This window comes from Amphibalanus amphitrite, unplaced genomic scaffold, assembly GCF_019059575.1.
Source record: "Amphibalanus amphitrite isolate SeventyFive unplaced genomic scaffold, NRLGWU_Aamphi_draft 000581F_arrow, whole genome shotgun sequence".
Taxonomy (NCBI): domain Eukaryota; kingdom Metazoa; phylum Arthropoda; class Thecostraca; order Balanomorpha; family Balanidae; genus Amphibalanus; species Amphibalanus amphitrite.
Window position 1 is genome coordinate 186674 of NW_024882075.1, and position 23021 is coordinate 209694.

At 57.4% G+C, this 23021-nt stretch overlaps 1 protein-coding gene across 3 annotated transcripts in view; it reads left to right on the forward strand.

Moving 5' to 3' along the window:
- The first annotated feature begins 1028 nt into the window (after positions 1-1028).
- Positions 1029-23021, forward strand: part of LOC122394239 (vegetative cell wall protein gp1-like) — a 47915-nt gene continuing 25922 nt past the window's right edge. For all 3 annotated transcript variants that reach the window (XM_043390976.1, XM_043390978.1, XM_043390979.1), the window contains exons 1-2: positions 1029-1350; positions 15310-15564. In XM_043390976.1, the coding sequence (XP_043246911.1) occupies positions 1239-1350; positions 15310-15564 (367 nt within the window). In that variant the 5' untranslated portion in view covers positions 1029-1238. The remainder of the gene's footprint in view (positions 1351-15309; positions 15565-23021) is intronic.

The following is a 23021-nucleotide window of genomic DNA, read 5'->3' on the forward strand; positions in this document are numbered from 1 at the left end:
GAGGGATGCTCTGATGTCGCCGCGAAGCTGGTGCAGTCGCCTCCGATAGTGGATTCGTGGTGGGTGTCTGGGGTTGACTTCAGGTGTTGGAGACTTTGCAGGGGTCCGTTAGGATGGTGGCGCAGTTCATACACAACCCCTTTGCTGCCAAGTGCCGCTTATCAGGAAAGGGCGACCCGACAAATGGGCTCATATAGCCACCCTTATGCACTTTACCAACGTTAGCAAAAGCATCCTTTTGAGTAAGTGACACGACTCGGCAAAGTGACAGAAGACAGTTGGAGGTAGTTGTTTTGGTATGGTTGAGGCGGGCCTCATACCTGTCATCCGCAATCTCTAGTGGCCCCACTAGTATTCTGACACTTATCACCGTTTTCTGACACTACTTGTCCTCCACCGCATCTCGTCTGCATGTTACCGTTACCGTTACCGACCTGTCCAAGGTGTCACCAACCTACGGCGAGACCCGCTGTTGGAAACTTGGACGACGGAGGCGCTTGGTAGATCTTGGAGCTGAACTCTGGTGACCGGGGGAAGGCTGCTGCGTGCTACTCCCAAAAACAATTCATCCCAGTTCCTTCACTTGGTTGCTATTTTTAAACGCATCGCTCATAATCCTTAAGCTGCTCCTCCTCATAAGGAAAGGTGTGGACTGAATGCGCCACGGAAGGGCGTTTCCCGTGATGCCCATCTCTTGACTTCCAGTGCTGCCGTCTCTCCCACTGAAACCGAGTGAAACAGCTCCAGTTACGGGAACGGCGGCCTCTCTGCCGTCCTCTGAGAAAGGTCCGAGAGGTGGCCGGTGTGTGCCGCCTGGTGGTCGCTCCCCCGTGCCGCCCACCGACCCGATCTGCCCCGCTTGACCGCCGCGGAGGGCCACCGCACTCCATCACAGCGCTCTTTGTTCCGCGCCGGGCCGGGTTGAGAACCTCTGGCGGCCTCGAGTTGAGAACCCCGCGATGCCAGCGCCCCTAGCGGCGGCCGGTGGCGAGCGGCCCGGCAGGCGACGGAGCGGCAGACGCGGTCGAGCTTGCTGCGAGAGGGGTTACGCCTGCATCGCGCAAGACGACCGCGCCATCGAACGCGACGCGACCGACAGTGAACGACGACCGGCGACGGGGCGACCAGTGCGTGGTGTTTGTTGGCGCTGTCACTTATGTGCGCGGCGGACCGCTAGTTGAGACCGGCGAGCGAGGCCTGCTCGACTGACAGGCGCTGGGAAGAGACGAGCGCGAGCGATGGAGCGCGCTGACGCGCCGCTGGGCTTGGAGAGCCGTCAGCGCGCGGCGGCGGCCGGCGGCTGTGTGGCCGTGTACCTGCGGCTGCAGGGCAGGATGCTCAGAAGTTCAGGTGGGTCCCCGCAGCAGCAGACGGGTGGATGACGTGGGGCAGAGTGTGGCTGTCAGATTGTCATATCTGGGCTGATTTCAGCTCAGTTGGGCAAACTAGACTTTTGTAATCAAAATATGGAGGCATCAATAATTTGATTCTGGTGGGAGGAGCCATGACCAAATATGGGCATGGAATCAATTTTTTGATTCATTTGGGTACACTTTTGACTTCAAATGTATCGTTACGGTTGATAAAAGGCCCATGACGGTGAGATTTTTCTTTAAAAAGGTAGAAAAATGTGGTAGCTTTCCAAAAAGTGTTACCTCAAAACTAAGAAATTGTCCCTTTGGCCTTGTGAATGGGAAAAAGACAGAGCCACTGTCCATCACGTATGAGCTGTTTTGAGGAAATCACACTGTATGTTATTTTTGTATCATGAATAGCATACTTAACAATCAGTATTTGTGTAAAATGGCAAAATGGAATTTTTAAACCCCTTATTATCATTGTTGTAGTGCTTTTATATTTATTATATGGTTTTTACCTGTTGCTTCAGTTTTTGTATTCTTGACATTTAAAAATTGTGAATTGTTATCAAATGTAGTGAAGGTTAACTACAACAATGCTATAGGTATCTGTTGTGGTGCTGAGGATACCACTAAATGAGAACAGTAGCAAGATAAATGATGTATTCCTGCAAGTCATTGTTGCCTATCTCTTAACATTACCTGTGAATCAAAATAATGATTAGCCAGCTGATGGGGAATCAATATTATGATTATCTGTTTAAAGTGAATCAATTCCTTGATTGCCTTTCACTACCTATAGAATTCAAATTTTTATGATAGGAGCAATATTATTTTGCTGAGGAGATAGTTCCAGCATTTCTGTTCAAGATCAGGCATGCTCCTTCTTGAAACACTCTCTTATTTTTATGTGATTGGTAAGTTAGAAATGGTCTGCATTTATGCCCAAATATGGTCATAAGGAATCAATCTTTTGATGCCTCCATATTTTGATTCCAAAGGTCTAGTTTGCCCAACTGAGCTGGGGTGTGCTGAGAGGTGCTAGGGATTGACAGTGTTCGCATCTACTTGCATATCAGATATTCCTTTGACTAGCCAGACTAGACTTCGTTTTACATCACTGGGCGCACTTCTTCACCGCTATGGTGTAGATGGACAGCCGGTCGGCAGATTTGTATCGCTCACCATTACCCAGACCTACCAACGACCTCTCTGTGACCCTTGCTCGTCTCTCTGGAGATAAGTAGTCTGACCAACCTGTCATCGCCTAGCGTCCTTAACCGTCTCTCCGCCGCCTGTCCTGCCGGATACGAGGGGTGCGGATCCCGGGGAGCGGGCTGTGACCCTCCTGACCTTCCCTCTCATGCCGGCTGTCAGACTCGTCCCCTCCCCTCCCGTCCCGTCCCGTTCTGTCTAGCATCCAACAGTAGACCTGAGTTCGGTGGGGAATATGGGTGCAGTTTATTCTCATACAGCCGTACCGAAAAACCGCTCATTAGATGACATCGCTCTATAACGTTGACGTCGTGATGTAGCATCAAACCAAGTCGCATCGTACGGTATCTGATGAGGTTTTAGAATGGAGCTCATTGCACTATCACAGTGCGAGCAGAATCGCACGGTGTTACATCATCGGAAACCTTACGACATCGCGATGCCGGTACATGTATTGACCAAAGATATGGTGGGAAGACTTACGTGCGATATATGTGGCTCCGAGACATTATACCCGATAAAAAACGCTAGACGAATTCGATCGCGAGTCTATTTCGTGTAATTTGTGATTTGCTGCACTTCCTTTTTGAGATTATCGATCATGCTATTTTATACGGAACATCTGCCAGTATGGCTATCATCATTGCCTATAATTCAATGACATAGCAATGCTATCGAGTGATTCCTCGAATTCACGAGTCGATAGCGCTACAGCGGTAGTGTTGCTGCTTTGAAGTGTTCACAGCTAGACGATGCGAAGGGCATCAGACTTGACAAGGCCACGGAATATCGACGTGACTTTTGCGAGGGGGTTTGAATGACGAAAAGATGGTATGACGATTTCTGGTCTCCATTCTTGAACGTTCACTTATCTGTTTTGAGCCATGTTTTATATTCGTTTCAATTAATTCAGATGTCTGAATTTATAATGAGTATTGTCGAACATTTCCCTACCCGACCGAGTGTAAGGATGACGATGCATTTTTAGTTTGTCCCGGTCATTTTTCTCGGGAGTATCTTTTCGGAAATGTCAGTCGCTGTACTTTCCGCCCTGAACGGGGCTACATTCAGGATGATAATGATGGTTGTGACCTATTCACTTAACATGATTAATGGAAAGGGCCCAGACGCTTTAAGACTTAACCGTCTGGCAAACACCCACAAATCATGCATGCCATGGACGATGTGTGACAGCTTTGACAAACTATCCCTTCATCTTCCTTGTCACACCGATATTGTGCTAGGCACTTGAGTATTTGTAAATTTAAAATGATTTTCATTGAGAAGAATGGGGAAAATTCCGCTTGTGTTTCCTCACCAACACTTTCTGTAGACTTTCCCTTTATAGACTGAAATTTTACAACGCATTCCGATGGTTGCAATGTCCATGAAGTGACTGCAAGCATCATTACCAGCGACTTACCCTGCATTAATCGTCTTAGACTTACCCACTGTTGTCCTGATATTCCCTAGCGCGCTTCACATGGGTGCATCAGCGCACCATCATTTACTCTTTTCCATCAACTACATAAACACCGCTGATTGCTCTCTCACGTCCTGGGCATGTGACCGTGCCGGTACGAGCCAGAGACAGGGACGGCGACCACGCCCTTCCCGCCCGGACCGTGAAATATTCAATAGCCTCGGCGGACAGGCCGATTAATCACCACCAGCTCTGTCCGGTCTGGCTCCGACCCGAGACACGCCCTGGGGCGGTGTCCGCGACCGCCACCGGGTCACCGGACGGCCAAATTGGGGAGGGCATACGGGGGCTCCCTTACCGAACCCTGAAAAAATCGTGGGGTCGTTTATTGAGGTGTATGAAGGTGCTGAAATGTCAGTAGATTAATGGATGTAGGTTGTGTCTGTAGGTTGTTGGCGAGTAATTATCGTGTGCTTCTATTGACCAGCCTGATGAATAATTATTCAGTATTGACCGAAGCGCTGGGTACCATAAAGCACCGACCATCGGCACGGTATTGACATGTGCGGCATTCACAAGGTCCGACGGCCGGTAGGGGCAGCCATGGGAAGTAAGTGCACTGGTCAGGGCGGGGCGGGTCGCTGCGTGCCCGGGGCCACTCCCCCGGGCACTTTCGCCGCCGTCGCGGCGGCCGGCTCAATGTCGTGTGGCAACCGATGCCACGCGTCTTGCGACACTCGCGTCGGTCCCGACGAAAGTCAACCGTGAGTCGTTACCGATGACCTATCGCCTTTGGCGGCTGGCCGCGCCTTCTCGGCGACACACCGCCCCCGCTCCCGCCCCCGCCCCCGCAAAGGCCGCCCACGACGGTAGGTAACTTCGTGGAGGTGGGTGGCGGCAAAAAGTCTCGAGCATCACTTCTGGTGTACGCTTTTTTCTGTCGCCTTCTGGAAACAATGGTGCGGCGGGTGAGTTTTTGCGTGTCGCGGTCGTGCCTATCTGGAGCGACGGGTCGTTGAGGTGGTCCACGCTGTGGTCCGGGTGTGGTCCGATCCTAGTCCGGGTGGCGTGCCGCGTTCGTGGTCCGCTGGTCCTTCATAGAGAGTTTCCTCATTAGTGGTCCCTCGTTAGCGAAGGCGGACATACGATACCAGCGCAGATTTCGTCTGTTTCTGCAGGTTTGACAGATGTCCAGTCCGATTCTGTCGATTCCTCAGATAGTTTGGTCTCGTGCCTTAATTTTGCGCGATCTTCTAATTTGAGACACCGGCTGTGTCGCGCTGGCAAGGACAATGGGAATTGTGACTGGTGCGTGTGACTCGTGTGATGCCGCTATCGCGCGAGTTGGCGTCTGGCTGGCGGATCGGTTTCCCGCACCGTGACAGCTGTGTTCCGTTGGCTGGCCTGGATCCGCCGAGACCTGGTTCGGTGGCGATTTGGCGGAATCGTCGGACTCTGTGACACTGCCAGCGGTCAGCAGCTGTCGTGGCGTGAGAGGTATATGGTGCCTCGAGCCGAGTTGTAGGCCACTCCGAATAGTTTTAGTTTGCGCGAGTTCGAGCTGGTTTCGGTCACAGTTTGCTGTTGAAAATTAGGGGTAGTGAAGTAGCTGGTCACTATTTGAGAAGGAACGAAAATTACTAAAAGATTGAGCAAGGGAAATGTCTGTAGAAAGGGGAAAAGGAAGGTAAACGATCCCAAGAAAAGGTGGAATATGGAGAGTATCAGATGATTGGTACGAGTGCCGTGTCACGTGCCCATCCGTGCGTTCAATAGTCTATGTGCATGCAATGTGATAAAGCTTGAGAGGGCCATCGGCAGCCGGGTAAAGTAGACGTGATCATGAAACGGCTGGTTCCCACCGGACACCGTAGTTCCCCGGAGGTGTCCAGGAACGAAAATCACATGCGCAACGATCGCGCGAATCTCGGTTTTAAAGTTCATTAGTGCGGAATAGTCGGGCGAGATTACCGCCAGGTGTTGAACTTGGCGTGGAGGCAGTGATGTCTGGTGGCCGGGTCGTTCAGTTTGGACGCCATGTCTGGAACCGGGGTGAGCACAAGGTCGGGCTCGGTACTGTCCGGACTCTCGCCTGTTGCCGGTTCGTCTGCGTGCTGAGATGGTGGCCACTCGAGCGCAACTCCAGATAGCGGTCGGTCAGACGGCCGATATCGTGCTCTGCCGGTCGACGGCGTGCCGGCGCGCCCGTCTGGGACGTGCCACGACCTCCTGATCACCCGAGCGACCGCCACCGTGATCCCAAACAGAAGAGCGCTCCGGGCGACCCGCCGTGACCCCTTTGGAGCCCTCTTCGTGACCGTGGGCGGACTCACGGTGCCCCACTTGTCTGGGGATGTCCGACTGACCCGGCGGCGCGCGTTTGTCTGACCTCGCGGCCGGGGAGCGCCGGCGGTCGGCTCTGGCTGACCTCCGCCGGCCTCAGGAGGCTGTCGTCCCCGGGCCTCGTCTGCCGGTCGTCCTTGTTGGTGGCCATATCGGGCGGCCGACCTCCGCAAGCCGGTGACGCCCGTACCGCTCTGATTTCTCTGCCGACCTCACCGACGCCGCTATATGGCGTCGTGGTGTCGCATCAAGCTTGCACCGTGGGCCCGGGCTGACCCGACAAACTCGCTCGGAATTCAGCCAGCGAGCGGCTCTGGGCCGCGATTAGCACACAGAAGGTGATCGGGCGCCCCGCGCGACCGATCGCAGCGGGTTTCCCGAAGGGTTCCGCCTGTGGCGCCGAGTTGGGCGCCGCGAGGCCAGCTCTGATTTGGACACATGCATTTGTATTCATCGGGCTTTCGCGGCGTGGTGCCGTACATGGACCGAGGCCCGGGCGGGTCGCTCCGCCTCGCGTCTGGCCACCCTCGGTCCGAGGCTTTGTTGCGCCAGTCGACATCGCCCCGGCCTCTGTCACTGCGACGATAGCGACGCCAGAGAGACGGCCTGATGCCAGAAGCTCGCCAAAGATGTAGAGTTGGGTGGGCTTACTGCGACGCATTCGGGGTGATGTTTGGGGCCGCGCCCGGCCGCTCGCCTTGATCCTCTGCGAGTCGTGTCTGCTCAAATGCGCAGATGTGCGACAAAACTTGGGGATAAACCATCCAATTCACTACCGAGATCCACAGGACGGCATTACATATTTCAAACTGGCAATCGCCGTTTCGGTTATCTGTATCGCCTTATGTGGCTGTCATTTTCTCTTGCCGGTCCCGTCTCAGAGATCAGACTTGGCTCCGAGTTGGGAGAGGTCCCGCCTCCCATCCAGCCGACCAAGCCTCCTCACCAGCACATGCAGCGCACGGCTCTCCAAGCACGTCCTCGGCTCTGCATGGTCCCGCGATGACCTCAGAGTCTGGCCCGGCGGGGGCGGCGCTGGTCGCGAGGCGCGCGACGCTCCATATCAGGCGGCTATTGATCGCTGGTGGCGCGAGCCGCTCTCGCGCGACCCGACCGCGCCCTCCGGTCAGTCCACTGTGGATGATGGGTGGAGGTGGAGCGGTGGTGGGCCGCCCCGCGGCCGCAATGGCACCACATTGGACTTGTGCCCAGACAGGTTGGTCGGGTGAGCCTGCTGAGTTAGACGCTGACTGGAGTCGAGAAGCTACCGCGAGCCATCGCGGATCTTGCGATTTTCGATCCGATCTCGTAGTTTGCTTTTATTACAGGCCGCTCCTTTGTAGGGAACGAATCTGACTTGAAGTTTTTTAAAAAGGAAGACATAAATGACATCAGCCTTTCTGGCGGAGCCAGTGCGCTCAAATTCTCGGACGCTGTACCACCGACCCATCCTGCGCTGGATATCTCGGGGACACTTTGTCATCTTCCCGACCCGTCACCATTCTCTGTCACCCCGTCGTGTCCTGTTGAGCCGTCAGTTCCTACATTTTGTCTCTCGTTCCGACATAGTGCACCGCGCTGCCCCAGCGTGCACGCGTGCAAGGTGCAGCACCTTCCAACACGCGCGCCGTGCAATGTGCATCGATCAATCTGTCGTTCCGGCGTTCTGCTCTCCTTGCAACGGCTGTGAACTGACTTGTGACGTTTCCAAGTTTCTCTTAGATATTTGTCTGATTTCTTGGCAGTCAAGAGACCATACGATGATAAATGGTTGACTTAAAGATGAGGGAGGTGTTAGACATACAGCGGCGTAATAATTCGTTGGTGTGCGATATAGGTACTGTTGGCGTGGGTTCGTCGGCGATTCCTCGCAGGCCCGCGCGTGGCATGACATTGATATTGTTGCTGAGGCGTGCCACGTTGCGTCATCGCTCCGACTAGACAGAGCTGATCGTGATATCTGTGCACGCCCGCGGCTCCACCGTGACCCGGCCGGCTGACCTGACCCGACCCCGACCGACCCGGACCTGTGACGGCCGGCACCGCTGCCGATTGTAGCGGGGGAGCTGATTGCGACAGGCACTGTGCCATGAGGAACGATATGGAGCGATCAGCTGCGACATAGGCTGGGTGGGATGGATGGCAACAGTTGCAGTGACCATACTCGACCACCCTAATTTACGGATATTATTAGAAGAGGATTTCAAGTAGCTTATCGTTGCTTGACCCTACCTGAGATCGCAACGTAGCACCGAGCGTCTTCACAAAATCACCCACGACATCTGTTACACCGCTCGATGGGTTGACCTGAGCTGCCGCCGAGGCGACCTCTCTCACCAAACCTGGCTGACCCAGGGAGGAGCCTGGCCGGGGCGATGGGTCAGACAGCCCAGCGGGAGCCGGATTAGGGCGGCCGTTTGTCCCGACAAGGTTCCCCGGTCGGCGGCACACGCCCAGTGATCGTCCCCGGCTGCAGACCGCCGATGAAATTTATATGGAAATGATGGTATAAGCTGCCGCTGATGGCATCCTGTCCCTCGGGATGGACGTGAGCTGCTAGAAAGGCGGGTCGGGAAACTGCTTGAGTTAATTTCGTTGGTTAAATTTAAATTTTGTTAAATAAATAGTTTATAGGGAAGATTGACCTCCTTTTTGTACCCGCATGCATGTTGCAAATCTCATTGCTGGGTTTGCATCTCTTGGTTGGGTTGAGTTTAGCCGCCTGTAACGCAGCTGTGACGTTTTCCCCTGTCTTGACAACGCTTGTGGCGTCTGTGTATATGTGCGTCGTAACGCCTGTCTGCCTGTCGGTCGTCCTCCTGTCTGTCTGATGTTCCGTCTGTGTCGTCTGTGTATGTTTGCGTCGTAACGTCTCTGTCTCCGTGTATCGTCCTCCCGTCTGTCTGGTGTTGGGCTTGTGTCGCCTCTCTGTGCGCGTGGTGTGACGCTGTCTGGTGGTGCACGACCGACCGACCCGAGCTCTCCACCCCGGTACCGTTGTCAGTCTCCTTCATTTTCTCCTCGACGCGCTGATGTCGCACGCCTGATTGACGTTACGGGTCCGGTGGAGGCACTCCTCGCCTCGCCTGGCACGGCTCGCGGACCAACAAACGGGGCTGGTTGGGGCCAGGAGACTGCCCCGGACTGAGGAGGCCTGTTCTGGTCCGGAGGCCCTGCCTGCCTGAGCGGTCCGACCGGACGGCCAGAAAGGCAGTCGAGCCAAGCCAAGCCGGGCCGGGCCGGGCCGAGCCGAGCCGGGCTGGGCCGGTGGGTACCCTCAGGCTGTCTACTACAGGCCAGCGTAACTTTCACAAACGACGGGCTGGCCAGACGGCGCGGCGGCTGACCGTTTGTGTGTCTGTCTGTGTGTGTGTCTGTGTCCGTCTTTTCCTGTGTCCGTGCGACGCTCTGCCTTCTCTGTGTTTCTGTTTTTAGCTTTACTGTTATGCATTTAGTAATGGTTGCTATGTATCATGTTGGCATCTGCCTTCATACCATGCCCATATCCTTGTCTCTCAGTCTGGCCGTCTGCTTCAGTCCATACGTCTGTCTCTGGGGAAGGCCAAGTGTACTGTCCTCGTGGATGGCAGAAGAGAGCGGCGAGTAACGCCGATGGTGCGTGACCAGAATTGTGAACATGGCGGAGAGAAGGGAGCGAGAGTTCTGCCGTGGTGAGCCTTGTAGTGTGTGTGCTAGGTCAGTGTAATATTACGCGGCGCACAAACCTCTCGAGGACCGGCGGTGTCCAAAAACCACTGGGGAACACCCTGAGCGCGCTGCTGACCAAATATTACCCTCTCAAACCAACCCAGCGCCTCAGAGCAGCGCTCCCACCGAGGTTTAGTCTGCGCCGTGTGGCTACCCGTCTGAACCAGCCCGCCCGGCGACTGCTCTCCGCCAGCGAGAGAGAAGGATTTACACGATGGCTGTGTAGTTTATAGGCCAGTTCAGACAGTGGCCTCGGCCCAACGACGTCGGCCAGATAGCAGTTCAGTTAGAAAATAGCCGGTCAAGCTTTGTCGAGCGGCAAGACACTGCGTCGTTACGGAGCTGGACGATGTCTCGCCTGATGCACTGAGGGGTTTCTCTTTGAGAGGATTTGTTGTCTTCGGATGATGCTCATTTTATGTGTTTGGTATTGTGTGAAAACAGATGGATGACTGTTGGTTGTTGTAATTATGTGCTTTCATAATTTTGAATAAGCTCTACTAGAACCAGGAACGCGACTGGCCAATGCATGCCCCAAAGGCTCTCAAAACATGATCATCGATACCATTATATTCGTCAAAACGTGTTACACTTAGCTCATCCCTAGTTCTGACCGCATCCCCGTCTCTCGCCCCGTTCAGCGCGCCGTCTCGGTTTAGTCGGTCTCGCTCGTAGGCTGTTATCTCGGCGTCGAAGACTGGTTCGTCTGGTAGGCGTGCCCGACGCCTTGTCTCCGTTCTCCAGCTGTCGTTGGACGTTCCATGTAGCGGACCGGTCGGAACAGAACGGGACAGGAGGGACGCGAGAGGGATACGAGGGACGCAGGAGGGAACGGAACAGAAAGGACGCGGGAGGAAACAGGAGGGACGCGGGAGGGATAGGAACGAGGATTCGAGAGGGCACAGAAGGGACGCGAATGGTAGGCACGTCAGCCAAAACGGGCATCAAGAGGGAGGGAATGTGTAAGGGCGGGAGAGACTTTGAGATGGAATAGTAGAATAGTAGAGAGAGGGATAGAATGGGAGGCGAGAGAGAGGAAGGGAATACAAAGAACTGGTTGGGACGTGAGAGGAAACGCAATGGCGTCCGGTCGGGTTCAGAAAGGTCAGGAACGCGACGGGACTGCTGCGATGTGGAGCGAAAGGTGCGGCGACTCCGCGTAGTCTCGCGTGGATATCAGCTCTCGGCTGATTTCTCAACACTTTCGACACTCGACACTCGGTGTCCTGGAGAAGGGCCGCGGGCCCCTTTTGCGTCGCCTAGCCTACCAGACCCCTGTTTGGCAGCAGAGGCCCTGCGGAGGTGTCGAGGCCGTGGAGACGCGTTACAGACGCTGCTACCTCCCACTCCCTGGCTTCTGAGCCAGGTCAAACCCGTATCGGGATGGATCGAGACCGGGTAGGATTAGATCGGGGTGGCATTGGATTATATCAGGGTCGCATTGATGGAAACAAGCCAAGTGCGAACGATGACGATGCCATATTCTTTGTTATGATGTGATTCTATTTTAGTCGGTGCTGAAGTTTTGTGTCATGTTTGAATCGCATTTCCGAAACGCATCTCTTCTCCCAAACCTGTTGGCCTTGCATGCACTCATATTTGCCGTTGAATGAATGCATTGTTGGACATGTCATTGTCGCTGCTGGTTACATAATCGTTGGGACAGCCATGAACTCTATGAGTACCATCCGCTCCGGGTTTTGTAAATTCTGGTTTAAGCGCTTCGCTCGCTGGGTGAGTTTCATGAGCTCAACAGAGTCCGCATTGAGTTCATGGTGAGTCCGTCTGAGCTTTGTCGGCCCAGTGGCTGTAGCAGCTGCAGACATGCTGAACCGGAGCAGACGACTCTGACATTGTGACCCCGCTGCCCTGCTGACCCTGCTGACCGCACCGTGACCCGCTCCGTGAGCTGAACCGTGACCCGGGCGGACAAAAATAACCGCTAGGTCCCTTCTTGGCCAACGGCACAGCTACGTTTGACCCGAGTCCATCAGCCGCCCGAAACATCAGTTGGCACTAGTGACCGTCAGTGGACAACAACATCAGTGCTCGCTGCCGCAGTTCTCGACAGGTAACATCAGTTAGTTGACATCACTCACCATCAGTCTCCATCACATCAGTCGCCGTGAGGTCGACCAGAACACCATACCGTCCATCCTCGAACCGTTCGAGCTCAGCCAGCCATACGACCGGTGCTGAACCAGACAGCCGAACGGCGCACCGACCCAACCCAACACGCCGCGAGACGCCGATTAAACGGACCAGTTGGTGGAGCGCCACAGGATTTCAGCAGGATTTGGTGGACGGATTTTGGGCGGGTGGATTGCGGACCGGTGGATTGCGCGGATCGCGGTGGGTGGTTGCGAAGCCGGATGTAAGCCCAGGACGACTAGTCAGGGCTTGTGCGGGGTTGATGATATCTTTGTGGACGAAAGGGTGGTTCCTCTTGGCGATGGCGAGCCGAAGTTTCGAGAGAGATATCGTTGACTTGGCGCGACCAAATAAAGGTATGATGACTTTGAACACGGCAGAGCACGTTTGCAACACGACAGGCTGAGACACGCTCCCAGACGATCTCCTCCTTCGTTGATGCGTGCGCACGTGGTGATTTGGTGGCCGATGACGTCAGCACAGCGGGTTTCTGACGTCACGTCGGTGGCTGGTGCCGGTGCCCGCTGGCGACCGGCGCCTGTCCGGCCCCCTCCTACCTCAGACCTGGCCCACTGCCACCCGGCACCGGCCCGCGTCAGAGGGAGGTGGTGTCTGGTGAAAAACGACGCAGACCTGTGGTTACGCCACCACCTGCAATAGGCACATGTTGCAGGTGTGCAGCGCGGAAGTTCAGTCGTGATGAAGGCATGGTGCTGAGCGAAGCTGGTGAACAGAGGTGTGAAGTTACTGTTTGGCACGTGCGACTTTTTAGGAGATTTCGTGATTTTCCTTGCCGTTTTCCTGTTCAGTAACTGAGAAGCTTTGGCTTGGCGATTTTCCTGGACGCAGACACCACGGCTGTAGGTAATCAACGCTTTGGTTAAAAGCGTCAAGCGTTTCTTCCGCTTGGTGTTTACCCTGGGGGGCCGCTAGCCACCGCGATTCCCGCAGCTGAGACGGTTTCTCTCAGTAGCCGGCGGCTGCGACGGAGACATTTGCCGGCGTGGGAGAACTCGTCCCGCAGCACCCACGGTCCCAGTGGCTGGTCGCTCTGCCGGTACCGGCCGCTGGTGAAGGGGCACCGCGCATCCATCGAGTCGAGCAGCACGGGTTAGTCCGTCTGTCGGCTGTATGTCCCTGGCCACCGGATTCGGCGGGCATTTAACTGGCCGGCGCGGAATTCAGAGAGGGGTGGCTGTTATTAGCGTTTCCTGTGGCCGGTTCGGCTCCACTGCGGCTGTGCCGGCGGGACGATCGGTCACCGGCGCGGCAGCTGCGCCGCCGCCGCCGCCGCCGCCCCCGCCCCCGCCCGCCGCCATCCTGTGGCCCGAAATACCCACACCTCCAGTGCCGACCGTCGGCTTCCAACCGGGCAGGGGTCTAGACACCGCTCAGGCGCCCGGCGCAGCGGCCGACGAGGTGTGTTCCAGGGCAGCCCTCGGCGCCGGCCGGGTCATGAATGAAGCCCGCTTTGCGCCGCTGCTACACCGGTAGCTCATTCATTCTGCGACACGCTAAAACGAGCAATGAATCACGTCGGTATGATGGCATTTCGTTCCACCTGCTGTTGGTTTTTACGGCCGACCATGGGGGCCGGAGCGCGACGATACACTGCCCCCGACATCCAACCGATCGATTTGTTTGCATCCTGCAACGACGACGACCCTGGGCGATTATTAGTGGGTCTGTGTATGGGCTGGCCGCTCCCCCGTGTGTCGGCTCCCCTCTAGGTCCCCTCCCCTTCCCCGTCGCCCGGTTGGCCCCGTTTCCGGTGCGAGGATGACCGTCAGGAAGCGGTGCATCCAGCCGGCAAGTTCAGTGACATACAAGCTCACCCGGTTGACCTAGCCCATATTTTCGCGTTTGTGACTAGTCTCTTTTCTATTCTCATGCGTCTTAAATCAATTTTAATGTAGTGTCCTACCGATCGCTCTCATGCTTTTACATTCGATCTTCAATTACCCCTCCCCACTTTCGCCCTCGTATCACCCTGCTTCGTCTGATCGTCCAGCTGACCTCGGTGATCCGCTGAGGACGATCTCGATGTCTGGCCCGGTGGGAGAGGAAGGTCCGCGGACCAGCTGAGCCGGGAATGTCAGTTGATTCACCGATTTGGCCGGTGGCCCACTGCAGGTTCGGGGGCCTCCTGCAGTGCCGGCGAAACATCATACACCAACTGCCAGCCGCCGCCCCGCCGCCAGACAGACGCGGGGATGGGTGGGTGCCTGGGGGTGGAGAGGGTTAAGAATTCCAGGGTTCTAGAAGCTCTCCCTCGATTTGTTGCAGGAGGAAAAATGGATGATTTCTTTTGTTTGTTTAAAACGCCAAAATAGAATGTGACGTAAGGATTTCATGGTGGCCATTGGTGAGCTGAAAAGTTTCTTTTTTAGGTGTGATGCCGAAGTCACCTTCACCCATGGTTCCACCGGCGTTCCGTATGTGATCATCGGTTGGCCCAACGCCCCCGGGGTTTTGGCTGACTGCACTGCAGGGCCGTTGGACCTAATTGACCTGGTGCAGGGGTGTGCGACCTACCAGCATTAAGGCGAATCGCAACAACCGCAAAACTTGGCGCTGGCTTGTTTGGTTGCACCTGCTCAAGTTATGTTTGGGGGAACTGGTGCAGGTTTTTAATTTTAAGTATGACGTGGACAGTGCAGTATTGCACGGATGTTGGATGACCCCCACACCTGTCTGCACCGGCATCTTGACACCTGCCCGAACTCCTGTGTCCGGCTCCGTCCAGCCCTCACTGCGACTTCCTTCACTTCCCACCACCTGTACCGCGAGGCGCGCACTTTGGTCAGCCTTGCAACGCTGCTTGTTAACACTTGTCTCGTGGCGCAGTTTCTGTGCCGGTGTCAAGGTCTTGCTCGTAATTCCTACGAATCCTACGTGTTTTTGAGGGTCGCCATTTATCCACTGCGTCTTTTGTGTTACGTCTCGAGGAGTGTTTAGCTACGCGTGTTTTGGTGTCATCCTCTCACCTGTGTTTGTTTATGCTTGTAGGTATTATGAGGATCGCCATCTATCCGCTACGTCTTCCAGTGCGTGTGTTGCGTGTATTTTGGCGTCGCTCTCTAACCCGTGTTTGTTTCTCCGCTGTTCCAGGGAGCGCAGAGAGCCGCAGCCGCTGGTCGCGGCCGGTGACGCGGCCGTCGTCGTCCGCCGAGGCCGGCTCACGGGGTCACGGGCCCGGCCGGCCCGGCGCGCAGCCGGTCGGCGCCGAGTGCCGCGGCGCCCCTGGCAGGGGGTCGGCCGAGCGGGCCGGCGAGGTGGCCGCCCGCCGCCCCCGCCCCCGGCCGCCCGGCGCGCTTCGACACCTTCTGATGCTGCTGCTCCTCTCGTCAGTATTCCGGATAGCAGGTGAGTCGGGCGCTGGGATCGTGCATGCTGTTGGTAGAGTTGGAGCACCTCCTGAAAAATTTCCCAAGAGATAGGTATGCATTTCGTCTTATTCAAGCTTATCAACCATACTTGTTCGGAAGGAGACATCGAAGACGAAAGTGACCTTTCGGTTTCAATCTTATTCATTTTCCTCTAATGCTGCATATTTTGCGGTGGTGCCATTCAGGCCTTTCATCAGCGGTTTGCGGTCACTCATCCGCCTCTACTGGGCGGATCTCTCAAGCCGCCCCCACTCGTGTCGTTGGACTTTGGCCGGCCCGGAACCGCGGATATGCCCTCCGCCGACACCTTATCAGCCGTTCAGCGGTTAATAAAGGCGTCACGAGTCAGCAGTCACCTTTGGAATGTTTCCTGCCGTGCTTGGGCTCTAGACCGCTCCTGCAATACCGACTGTTATCACCGTCACCGCGAGCGCTACCGCCAAAGCTACCATTTACCACCAGAGCTACCGCTAGATCTACCGACAAAGCAATCGCTAACCATCAGAACAATCGCCAAAGCTACCGTCAAAACTATCAATTTCTTGTGCTACCACGATCTCAATCGTCGTCGTTAACGCTTCCATCAAAATTTCCTCCCAATAGCTCACTTTGCCGCTTTGGGCAAAACACGTCAAGCTTACCAGCATCATCAATATACTGATAACTACTTTTAGGCCGCTTCCACTGGCAAACTTTGTTCATGCCTCAAGCTGCAGCTTCTGCAATAAAGGTAGCTTTAGCGATACAGCTGCCCCAGCCACGACCACCGCCATCACTGTCATCCTGGCGACCGTTTCTGTATCCGCCACCGTCCTGGTAACAGACAGAAGACCGGCATCACGGACCAATTGGTCGTGCTAATTTGTCCGGAATCCGGCTGGGCCGAACGCCATCCCGGGACCGCTGAGCCGAGGTACCGTGGTTTGAACCTGGTCGGCGGTCGGTGCAGCGGTCGCTGCAGTGGTTGGGACCGTGGTCAGGACGGTGGCGGTTTTTTGTCAGGCGCTAGTCACGATTGGTGTGTTGTTTGGCGTCTGAGAGACATCTGTCTAGCTGCTGCACTGAGAAGAGGAGCGTTAGCGTTTGGATGAAGAAGAGGCGAATCAAGAGCACGGAAAATCTGGTTAGTTGCTGGTTCGTGGAAAGTAGTGGTTGATATCGGCATTGCGAAAATCACGCAGAACCTGACGACAGGTTTAGCGCCTGGTAGCCGCCGGCAGAAGCAAGTGCGCCGCCTCGACAATGTCGCCTGTCGGTTGTCGCTTCTGTAATAGGCGGATGCCCAGTTTTCTCGAGGCCAGCAACGACACCGAACGCGTGACTTGTGATCCCCGCTAGCCGGTGCTGGGGACGCGGGCTTCGTGCGCGGTGCTCCGGAAAAATCACACCCCGTGCCTGCCGCTCCAAAACTCGGTCACGGTCTTTGGGGCGCGAGAAGAGGAGATGGGGAGCGGGAGGGAGACGGGGCGGAGGTGTCGGCGGCGCACCTGGGATGCTTGTCAGATCACGCCCTTCGTCGCTTGCAGAACTTGGAGCTGAGTTGGCTAGGACTGGGGTTTAGCTAGGTGGAGACTCTAGATCCGGGTTCGCTGTGGTGAGGGTGGTGATTTTGTCGGCGTGGTGAGCGAGAGTCTGGCTCCAACTGATTGAGTCCACATGTCGCCGGTTTGTATACAAAGTACAACACACTATCGCTTCGATAACTTAGAATGTTATCGCTGAATTCCACTGATAGTCCACATTGGTCACCGAAACACCTCGCCAAGCCGCACCCTGTGTCGGCAGTGCGCCGATTTTAGCACGACCGATTGGGCAATCACACAGTCTGAGGCGCCGCGACAACTGGCAGCTCTGCAGCGAGCAGCACCGGCCCCACGGTGGTCGTTTCAGGTGCAGTACGGGAACGGCTCCCCGCCTCGCAATGGCTCATTTACAGAGACAGTTTGGCGCTCCGAAAGCACCTGGTAGTTATGAAACGATGCGCGCTGCTCACGTCCGCAGTCTGGTAGGCTATTTTTACCCCGCTGTGACTGGAGAAGGCGGTGGCGCCATTTTTGTCGATTTACAGCAGACTTCTCGCGCGATGACACGCGGTGAGTGAAACCATGGCAACCGGTGCGGCGTTGTGTGGCGCGATGGTGGCGAGGAGTGGCGCGATGAGCCGCTGAAACCTATCTCACGCCCGCGACCACACCTTAACTGGAGCTCTCGGCGCTCAGACCACGACTCGACCGTCTCATCGCGGTTGGAGCCTCTGCGCCGCATTTCTGCAGACACTGGAATAGCTGCAAGCAGACCAAACTAACGCGCTGACTCGCGAAAGGCTTGCAGTGGGTTTGCAGAAGGATAAGCCACCGCCGGTGGGCGAGGGTGCCGCCTAGTGTGATTGGGGGCACCACGCGGATGTGTGCGCCGCTGCGGACCCTAACTGCGGGTCTCCGCGGCAGCGACAGTGGTGGTGGTGGTGCGATTACCTGGCGACTTCCCGATAGCACAGTTTACACAGTCGCGCGATTGCGTATCAGCACCGCCCCCGTCCCCGCCCGGCATCGCGTCACCGCTGCCCCGTCGACTGCGGCGGCGGCGGCGGCGGTGGGCCAGTCGCCTCCCACGACTCCGAAGTGGGTCGGACCGCTCCCAGACGGGAGAGCACCGACTGGCCAGCGGCGGCGGCGGCGGCGGCGGTGGCAGAAAGTGCGGTAGACACGTGCCGACGATGGTCAGCCACTCGCGACGGACAGACGCGCTTTTACCGGTGACGATGACGATGACGATGACGTCGGCGGCAGCGGGGAAAAGACGAACCGCAGCCGACCGCGCGGAACGATCTTGCAGCCATCCGTGCCGGTTTGAGCTCCTCAGAGAAGGTCAAGGGGGTGGATTTGCGCGATCGCTCCATTGTTAGCCGTCATTCTCAGCGAAAATGGAAAGCCCTTCCGCTATCGAGCTATGCTGCCTGAATAAACCACCAGCTGTTGCGGTTGGATTTTTCCGACGTCGTGCAATCGGTGAAGTGCTCGGATATCTCGGGCTTTGACGGCGGGCGGCTTGGAGCTTCGTGGTGCCTTGCATAGCGTAGCTACCGTTGCACGGTAAAGAGCGGAGCGGGCATTACCGCACGGTGGTACACCTCCGCTGCACGGCGGGCCTGTTTGTTGCCCATAATCGATCTGGCTGTCGCGCGCGCGTCGCATAAGGTGTCGCCGGTGCGGCGATTACGTCACAGGTGCGCCACGGCCGGCGCGGCCGCCCGGTGGCCAGCCGGTTCAGCCGACGCCCGCTGACCTTGTAGCTGGGTAAAACTGCCGGGCCGATCGGCACGCCACCGGGGCCATCTCCGTGGGTCTCTCTGTGGCGCGCGCACGGCCCGGCGCGGAGGCGGACGGCCGGCGAAAAACGGTCGCCTGTCACAGAGGACCACCCGGCAGGCGCGCGCCGATTAGCAAGTCGAGTGGCGCTGCCGGAGTTTGGGAGGCGTTCGATAGCGCGACTCGGCTGCAGATACGGACTAATGGAAGGCGGCGGCGACTTTGGAGGTCGGAGCGAGTCTCTCGCGAGTCGCGACCGATGGCGCGAGGGATCGGCGCGCCACAGCGGCCGCGCGCCGGCTGCCCGCGCCGTATTTGTGCCAGCGGCGCCGGGTACCGTGCCGGGTTGCCACCTGTGTCCGGTGTAATTTGTCGGACCCGTGCGCCGTCGGCTCGCATTGAACAAACGATCGATTTTCAAATTTCACCTGGCCGTCAACGCATCTGCCGTGTGCGCCGGCCGTAAGGGCGAGAGTCGCGGGAAGTGCAGGTGGAGGATGAGCCTTATGAGCGAGGCGCGCGACCTCCATGGTGGAGGATGCTGGCGCGCCGGCGCGTCGCTTTGATGGCGCCCGCGGCGGGATCGTAACTGCTCGTAAGTCGTAACAGATCGTAACGTACCGGCTGGACACGGGTCGAGGTGCGCCGTGACCGCTCAAAGCTCTGAGGTGCGCCATGAGCCCGGGGTCCTGTTTTGCCCCTCACTGAGCGCAAACAGTGGCTTCCTCGCCCTACCCCTCACCGGTGTTCAGTAAATACGGGTTTGCTCTCTTGCGGTCAGTTTTTGTCAAGATTTTCCGCGCGGCTCGCGCCGTCGCTTCCAGCCCAGCGACATTATTGACGGTGGTCGGCGTTTTGGAGGCATTTATCTGTCTGGAGCGGTCATTATCTTGGTTCTCGGCACGCGCCACTAGGCCGCGGAGGCAGGTGCGGCGAAGACGGCGGCGGCGGCGGCGGAGGGCCACCTTCATTTGTCTAGCCGTCGGCGGCTGTGCCAGCGGCAGCCATTGGCTGACGGCCTGTAACGCCCTCACCCATTGGCCAAGACGCTGGCGGCGCTTAGCGGGTCACGCGCCGGTGCGTCGCCAGTGGCGCGCGCGTGCCGGTTGCTATGACAACCGGGCGCGCTCGTGCGCGCGGGTTGAAGGAACTCGGCGCGCGCCGTCGCCGTCGCCGATAATCGTGAGACGTATCGCCTTCAGGGGTGGCCGCACAGCGCGCCGCTTCACCGCACCGGCAGGTGGGGCGGCGGCAAGGACGGCCGCCCCCGCCACCGCCGCCAGCAGCAGGCCGCCGCCGCGGGGAGAGCGGCCAGGCCGATTCGTCGCGCCGTGCGATGTTTGCGCGCGCCGTTCGCTGCGCGGCTCCCCGCTGCGCGCGGCGCCGGCCCTGTTGTGACGTGGCAGCTGATCCGTGTCGGGTCACCGCCGCGGGCGGTGGCGGCGGTACTTTCGGAGGTGGTGGCGGGGTCTGGACGCGTGGCGCCCTCGTGTTTCGTGGGTCCCCGCCTGCCCCTGCGCCCTAGAGCAAGACGATACATGAAACACGACGGTGGCGCCGGCAGTGAGAGCCGAACCCCTCTGAACCCGACCCTGCTTGGATCGTCGACCTCTACCGTCGCCTGCGACGAAGGGGAGCCTCGACGAAACTGGCGACGCGACGCGCGGCACGTGCCACTCGGCCCCGACAGAGGAGACCGCAGAAGGCGTAAAAACGACAACGCTGGTGGTACGCTCGTCGCCGCGCGGTGACGGTAAAAACGCCACCCCAGGGCCACCGCCGCCGCAGGGAGGGAGGAGCACTGACCTGACACGAGGACAGGGGAAGCCGACACCGCCGGCGCCGGCGCCGCGGTCAAAACATGGGGCGCTCACCGGGCGTGACACACTCGGTGACAGCTAGAGGATTAGGGACAAGGGACACGTCCGCTCGACTGTTTTTGTTTCGTTTGAAGTTTAATTTTAGTAACCTGGTGCTCATGTAACTTCACCAACAATTGAAAACTAAATTGATTGATTTACCCAGCTCAGCACCTTTATCAATTTTAGCTTTAGTGATTTAGCCCTTTCTACACCAACCACAAAAACTACCCCTCAGTTTTATTTTTCGAACCAGCCCCAGCGGAGCACCAGTCACAACCTCCTTAGCCCCTCGCCCTCTCCCTCTCCCTCGCCGGCGCCCCAGCGCAGGTGCAGCCTCGCCAACACTTGATCCCCCCCGCACGCGCGCACACCAGGGGATGTGTGCCGAGCTGCGCACGTGCGACGCGTTTCCATGGCAACCGGGCGCCGTCGCCGGAAACGCTTTTTGCCGACGGCGAGCCTGCGTCGGCCACGACGTTGTCGACGTCGGCGGCGTCGTGGCGCGTGGCGTTATGCGGCAGATGACGTCTGGTGTAAGCGCTGCTCGCCGGCTGCGTTTGTAAGGTGATAGGTGCGAAATGTGGCACGAGACCGTCGTTTTTGTCAGGGTGAGCGGCCTGGGTCAGATGGGGGTGTCTGCGCCCCCCCCCCCTTCTGTTGCCGGGGCAGGGAGGGGAGGGTGAGCGAGCGGCTGGCGCTGTGACTAATTATGAAGCAGAGGAAATGGGGCCATGTTTCGAGTATCGTGTTGGCTGTAGTCGTGCGCGCAATAGGGTTCGTTCAGCTGTCCTGGCTGTGTCCATGAAAATAACGGGTTTGTTTGAAGTTTAATGGCCGCTTTTATATCCTGCCATAGGCAGCTCTGACCTGTGATTATCAGTTTATTGTCGATCAGTACAGATAGCATCTCGCTCTAGTATCTTCTCACACCCGACAGAGCCTGGTTACTAACGGCACTTGCAACTTTTCACACAGAGCTCAATATCTGGCGCATTAATGCGTCATTCCGTCCGTCTTTCCGATAACCTGTCTGTCCATCCACCTCGCCTCCGTCCGTCCGTCTGTCCGTCTGCTCGTCTATCTATCCGTCTGTCCGTCTGGCTGTCCGGTCGCTGGCCCGTCCATCTGTCTGTCGCGCCGCGCCGATCCGTCTGTCTGTTTGCGTGCGGGGCGCGGTCGCCACAGGTTGCAGCTGCCGCGATATCCGTCTGACCCAGTTCTGCATTACGCACTGCTGGTCCGGCCGGTCGACGCGTGCCGTCCCCGCCCCCGGCCCGGCCGCGGTCAAACGCAACCGTCTCGCGCGACAGCACGGCCAGGTCACCGGCCGCGCTGCCCGGCTCTGTTGTCCAGCTGTGCTGTCTGGGCTATTTTATCTAGGCTGGATTGTCCGGGGTGATCTATGCTGTTTTGACTACTGTTTTGACTACTTTTCGAGGGATTGCGTTGGGAGGTAACTTCTACGTTGGTTCAGCTAGGAAATGGAATAGCCACTGGGAAAAGTGGAAATACAAAAGGGTTTACGGAAGTTATTTTAGGGAAGAGTGGAAGTATTACGCGAATCGGTGAGTGGGAAGAAAAGATTGCTGGGAAGACAGCGGCCCTTTCTTGTGTATTCGTAAACCACAGCTAATCAGCCGCCGCCCAGACACCCAAACTACCTGGCACTGGTTTGCAAGCCAATTACGTGCCTGAGGAGACGACGTGTCTCTGCAACTGTGTGACCGGCGACAGTCTGCGGCGACCACCGGGCGCGGGTTGCAGGCGCGGTGACCTCCGGCGGTGCACCGACCTCCCTCTGACCGTCCTCGTCTTGGCGGCGGTGGTGGTGACGAGGCGTGGGAGAGCCGGTGACGCGGGTCACAGGTCAGGGCGACGCTCGACTGCAGCCTGCAGACTGTCTGTCGCCTACTGTCGGCGACCTGGCCCTCCCTCGGCTTCCATTCCATCACCACCCTCCCCTTCCCTCTGCCTTTGTAACACCGCCAGGGCCACTCGCTTTTGCTAAGCATCAATGCTTTACATGTCTTACATCTGTTCATCGTCACTACGTCTGTCCGTAGCTACGTCTACGTCTCCTGCTGACCACGTCTGTTCGTTGTTTGGTACCTGCCGCGGCGCCTCATCAGTGAGCATCCCTCCCAGTCCGTGACCCGTCTTTGCTAAACCTGACCCGAGGTTCGTGGAATTGGTCTGCGCTCTTGCGAAGCGCCGGCCGGCTGAGGCCTCCTCCACCCGGCACTGGGCGCCCAGCCGCATAGCGA